A 6000-nucleotide genomic window follows, 5' to 3' on the forward strand; every position below is an offset into this window, starting at 1 on the left:
TTACAAAAATGAATTCTTCTTTTTTTTTTTTTTTTGACTGTACCATACGGCTTGTGGGATCGAAGTTCCCCAACCGGGGGTTGAATCAGGCCCACAGCTGTGAAAGCACTGAGTCCTAACCACTGGACTGCCAAGGAATTCCCCCAAAATGAATTATTCTTTACAGATTTTTGTAGCCTGCTCTCTTTCTCTTGGTATATATTGAACATCTTTTTCTGTTTCTGTTATGAATTATGACGATTGCATTATGATGTCCCTATTCAGTTGTGAGACTAGATGCTTCTTTTTATACCCTAGAAGTTATACATCTCAGTGACCATTGTCTCCTTAGGGAGGATACTGCTGATATCCAGCAAAGTGGGTTTGGGAAATTTTCTTAAACATTGTGGGGATGGCATTCTCCCAGGGTCCTACCCTACACAGAGCCTTTCAGGACGGGTGAGGGGCTGTAACACCTCAGTGGAGGTGGCGACGGCTTCAGAGCTGAGCCCTCTGTGGCATGTGCGAGGGTCTGACTAGTACCTTATGCTTTCTCTTCGCTGCTCTAGGTTTTTTGGCTGCAGCTGGCCCCTTAGAAATCACTGGCCCTTATTATCCAGGGAAGTGAATGTGTGAGTCAGGTGTTTCCTTTGTGTTGTATGGAGGTCTCCTGGCTATCCTTCACCTTCCTTTTTGAGGTCAGTCTGTAAGCCCCTGGAAAGACCAGGACTTTCTGTTTAACAGCAGTTAGTAAAGGCCTGAGCCTTGGTGGGGATACGGATGGGAACAAAGCACTCCTGCCCTCGGGGAGCTTGCTGTGTAGCCAGTTGTGTCTTCTTGTTGACCACGATTCCAAGTCTAGCTAAACCCCAGAAGTACTTGACGGAACCTAATTCCTATGGAACTCTCCTCTCCAGCGCTCTTTCACCTGGTTCAGTTACTTGCCTCCGTCACAGCCCTGGGAGGTGGACAAGGCAAGGGTTAACGTCCTCTTTTCCGTGTCCACCACTGCGGGCCTTGATCTGACCCGCCCCGTTGCTTCCCTCAACCCCCGTCTCTGGACTCACTCCACCTAATACCTTCCCTGCTGTGCTGCCAGCTGAGCCACTGTGAAACCAAGCTCTGATCTCGTCTCCCATTCATGAACCCTCAGTGGCTCCCATGTATCCCCAGGAAACTTCAGCCCCCTTGGCCTAGCGGGCAAAACCACATCCAGCACGGCCTGGTCAACCTCTGCAGCCTGTTGTCTACCATTCCGTCTGTTTCATACCCTCTAAGCTCCAGCCTGACTCAACCACTCGGAATTTCTCTCCCACTTGTCTGCACCTGCCCCTCTGCTCGCACCTTCCCTTCGTCCTTCAGTCCCTCCACATCCACTGTGTGCCCATCCATCCGGGCCCTGCTGAAGTATCCGCATGTCTGTTAACCTTCTCTGGCTTTCCCTCGCCCAAAGGAAACTTCTTCCTCTGAACTCTCAGAGGGTTTAATCTTTCTTTAGTACACCTCACTTTGTGCCTTGATTCGTGCTCTCAGTAGGAAGTATTTCTCTCGCCAGACTATAAGCTGCTTGTAGGCAGAAATACTCTCCAAATCCCTGTAAGCTCTCATCAAGTTGCTTGGCATTCCAAAGGGGCGTCAGGAAATGTCATGGACCTGCCCTCCCGTTTGAGTGATGGGGACCTGGAGAGCGCAAGGTCACCCTGCAGTCTGGCGTCAGAGCTGTCCTGGGCCCAGGCCTCCTCTTTCCCAGGCTTGCTTCTTCACCCAGGTTCCCAGGAGTGCGCTGTGTCAAGTCTTGAAAGAACCTCAGTTCAGTTCTGGTGTTCTCACCTTCATCTTCTGTGTTCCCCACCTCCCAGGTACCGGTGACCATGAGATCTCTGCAGCCACTCAGAACCCCCTTCCTGTGCGCCCTGCTCTGGGCCTTTTGTGCCCTGGGTGCCAGGGCCGAGGAGCCCGGGGCCAGCTTCTCCCATCCCGGCAGCGTGGGCCTGGATAAGAGCACAGTGCATGACCAAGAGTACGTATTCAGCCGGGGCTGTGGTCCAGGGGCCTCCCCATCTGCAGCTGCAGCCAGCTACAAAGGCACGCGCTGCCCAACTTTCCTTCTACTATTTGTGCGACCCCTTAACATTTTCCAAGGATGATATTTATTCCTTATGGCCACCTGTAAGTCAGGTATTCTTTTTTCACCATCATATCACAGATGGAGGATCTGGAGGCCCAAAAGGGATAAATGACTTGCCTGAATTCATTGTTTCTCTCTTTCAACACACACACACACACACACACACACACACACAGTGGTAGTTGCAGAGTCCAAAATAGAGCTAAGGTTTCTTGCTTCTGACAAGACCTTTTTCTTTTGTATTGGCATGTTCAAACATTGAATCATTTGTTGCCACTTTTGCCCTGGGCCAGTTAGCCTCACACATTATACTCTGTTATCCTTAAATTGGTTTAAGAAAAAAAAATTAATAGCTCCCCAAAATGCTATAACAATATTCTAATAATAAAAAGGAAAAACACCCATAATCTTGCCAGCATAACAAATGAACTATTTGATTTTTTTTCCCCCGCTCCTTTCAGGGCCTCGCCTGTATCTGTCTTCCCTGAGTGTGGTCTGCCACTGTTGATGTTTGTTTTTCTGGGATGGATGAACTTTAAGATCTTGAACGTTTCAGAGTCCTTAAGATTTTGGTAGGATCCCAGCATCGCCACCAAGTGGTCTGAGTCTCACTGTTGGTCTTTAGGCATATCATGGAGCATCTAGAAGGTGTCGTCAACAAACCAGAGGCAGAGATGTCCCCACAAGAACTGCAGCTCCATTATTTCAAAATGCATGATTATGACGGCAATAATTTGCTTGACGGCCTAGAACTCTCCACAGCCATCACTCATGTCCATAAGGAGGTAGGTCAGGCAATGGCTCAGTAGACAGCAGCTTGGAAAAGCCTCCCTCTGGTAACTCAGTCCCCGAACTTGATGACCTCCCCCGTCCTTGTACAACACTATTGCTGCTTCTCCTTTTTCTGCTCACCCTCTGTCCTGCCTCTTTTCCTGTTCAGCGGTCCTTCTCATACAGGGTGACGGGCTGAGGCAGAAGCCCCAGAGCTTTCCTTTTATCTTTAGCAAGTGCTGCTGGCATTTCTGCTGCACGCCAGCATCTGAGAACCAGCTAAAAGACAGACCACATTCCAAATGCAGAACAGGGGAGAAGTTATCTCATTTGGGAAGAATGGCGAGTCAGGGGGCCAAGGGCTCAAGGGATTTGGTGATAATTGAGGGTTTGGGTGATACAGTACGGTGCTCGTAGTTTACAAAGCACTTTCCAGCAGGTTAGAGATCTCGTCTGATCCCTGCAGTAGCCTGGGAGCAGGAAGGGGCAGGCCTTGTTATTGCCCCCAGTTTGAGAGGTAAGGAAGGTGAAGTTCAGATCTTACATCTCCAGATCTAATGTCTGTCCCACTGTGCCACACTGTAATCTCTAGAGAGCAGGAGAGGCAAAGTTGGGGAGGGTGTGTGCTCGCACGGCTGCGAGCTGAGCCTGGTGGGGTTTGCTTTGAAGGCTGCGGGGAGCGCTAGGGCTCGCACAGGAGGCTGGCATGACGAGCGCAGGGTCTGCTATGGGAGGCATACGGGCGGACGCCAGGCAGAGGGACTGGGGTCCAGCAGCCCTGGCAGGCGAGGATGCTGGTGGCGGCAGGAGAGGGAAGGGGGACGTGGGAGAGGAGGCAGGGGAAGAATCAGCTGAGGACGTGAACAGCAGTAGCTCAGCGCTCAGCCCTGTGAGCAGAAATGCCTTCGCCTCAAAGATCACGATGAGGTCTACTGGTCGGCAGTGCCTTCTTCGTCTTGTTCTGACCTTGAGATGTTGTCTAGCGTGGACTGTTTCCACTTTAGCAGAGCTGACCCTCAGGAGGGCCTGGGCTGTGAGCTTTTCTCTAGGATGGGGCTGCGGGTCCTGGAATCTCTTGAAGCTCAGAATTCTGTGTGGACCCAGCTTTCTACAATGAACACGTATGACTTTTGTAATGAGAAAAGAATGAAAAGTAATTTTTAAAACAAATAAGCGAGTGCTTACTTTGATTGTATCGTCCTTTTAACTGCCAAAAATCATTTCTAAATTGGATTATTATGAATTGACTCTGGATCTGATATGTGGTTTGTGGATTCCTGGAAGTAGAAATACTACATCTGAAGGAGTTTATTGACATTTTATTTTGGACAATTAACCAAGCGCTTCCAGTAAAAGATGCCGCTCATCCTTGTCTAATTTGTACCTTGTAGGAAGGGAATGAACAGACACCAATGAACGAAGATGAACTGATCAACTTAATAGATGGTGTTTTGAGAGACGATGACAAGAACAATGACGGATACATTGACTATGCCGAGTTCGCAAAATCACTGCAGTAGACACGATGTGGCCACCTCCCAGTTAGATGCAAATGTGAACCGTTATAATGTGATCAGACACTTTCGGTAATGCAAAATAACTCATTTCCAAAATACTGCTACGGTATTTTGAACCTGTAGCAGCTGGTTACACTGGGGTGAGAAAGAGAAATCAAGAGAAATCAAAAAGCAGAGAAATGGGACATACTGTAGTCCCCAAGTACTATTAAATCTCTTATTGGACAAGGGCTTGATTAAAGAATCCTTTTAAGAATATTGGATAATTGGAGCTGAGCACTCAGGAACTAGACTGGAGAATGCTGCCAGGCTCTTGCTTTTAATTCATGCTACCTGAAGAGTAAGACAAGCTCTTGCTAACTGGACACACTTTTCAGCAACTGAAGGAATGGAATGAATGCCACATGTTTTCCCTGGTGGGTCCTGTCTTCAGGAAACATGGTCAGTATTCTGTAAAGTTCCCCTGGCCTAAATGATTACTTGTTCTGGCCAAGGGAGTATTTATTAGGCTATTTCAAAGCCACAGCATCTATTTCGAAGAATGTCAAATAGTTCAGCTAGCCACAGAGTCTAACATTCTGTATCTCCTGGCACTTTGGAAACAGCACACCACTGGCCTAAGTGATTCACCGTTTTCAGTTTTTCAATATTTTATAAAACTACTGCCACATCCTTACGCTTTCTTTTATGTCTTCTTCAACCTAGGAGAGACCTCGAGTCTAAAAGTGTTCTCTACTTCTCATCATTAGCAAATGTTACAGCTTTCTAAACATTTGTATTTAACTCTTGTTTCTAGGGTTCTGTTTCACAGTTTAGAAGCTCTTAGGAATAAAAGGACTTTATCCCTTCTGCTTGATACAGCAGGGGTGAGCTACTAGCTGGGCTAGCGTAAGTGAGGCGTGTAAAGATTGTTCACCAAGCACAGTGATTAACCCAATGCAAGTTAGATTTAGAAAGAATGTTGTTTAAATTACCTCTTCTAGCCTGAATACGTGAATTCTTTCAGATCAGGAAAGATTAGAAAAAGAAGCCTGAAAACTCTTAACATTGTGAATAGTAATTGAAAACAAGCAGCGGCAGCAGATTATAATTTGGTTTATGGGATGTGACGCATGTGCTGTGATAGGAAACCTGAAATGATGGTTGAATGGGAAAAAAACTGCATACAATTTGCTGTAAGATATATAGAGACTTATTTTCTGTACCAAAGTATTCTTTCAAGAAAAATAAGTATTTGTAAAAATGGTTTCGTGTCAAGTATTTGTGCAATCAGAGCTGAATTGTAAACTATTCTTGCAAAGTCTAGTATTTTGAAAGATTTATATAATGAATTCTGGATATATGACTAATAAAACCGATGAAACAAAAGAAAGAGCAGTTGATTTTGTCCACATAGGCTGCTTCTCCTACCACACGAAGGGTCGGTTGGTTTAATGCAGAAGTTTACACGTGCCTTCTCCATCCCAGGTGCTGGGGCCCACCCTGGCGCTACCCTGTTCCTTTCTGCAGGGGTAGATTCCCAGGATCCAGTCACTTTCCCCTTTTAGGCATTTTTTCCTCTGAATGAAATCACTTTTTTGGACCTTCCTTCTCTGGCCAAGTTCA

General features: G+C 46.7%; 1 protein-coding gene across 2 annotated transcripts in view; it reads left to right on the forward strand.

Annotated features, from left to right (window-relative positions):
* MCFD2 (multiple coagulation factor deficiency 2, ER cargo receptor complex subunit) overlaps nucleotides 1-5767 on the forward strand; it is a 43534-nt gene extending 37767 nt beyond the window's left edge. For both annotated transcript variants that reach the window (XM_060169827.1, XM_060169829.1), the window contains exons 2-4: nucleotides 1839-1999; nucleotides 2733-2892; nucleotides 4270-5767. In XM_060169827.1, coding sequence (XP_060025810.1) covers nucleotides 1851-1999; nucleotides 2733-2892; nucleotides 4270-4398 — 438 coding nt within the window. In that variant the 5' untranslated portion in view covers nucleotides 1839-1850 and the 3' untranslated portion in view covers nucleotides 4399-5767. The remainder of the gene's footprint in view (nucleotides 1-1838; nucleotides 2000-2732; nucleotides 2893-4269) is intronic.
* Nucleotides 5768-6000: the final 233 nt, after the last annotated feature.

This window comes from Lagenorhynchus albirostris, chromosome 13, assembly GCF_949774975.1.
Source record: "Lagenorhynchus albirostris chromosome 13, mLagAlb1.1, whole genome shotgun sequence".
NCBI lineage: Eukaryota > Metazoa > Chordata > Mammalia > Artiodactyla > Delphinidae > Lagenorhynchus > Lagenorhynchus albirostris.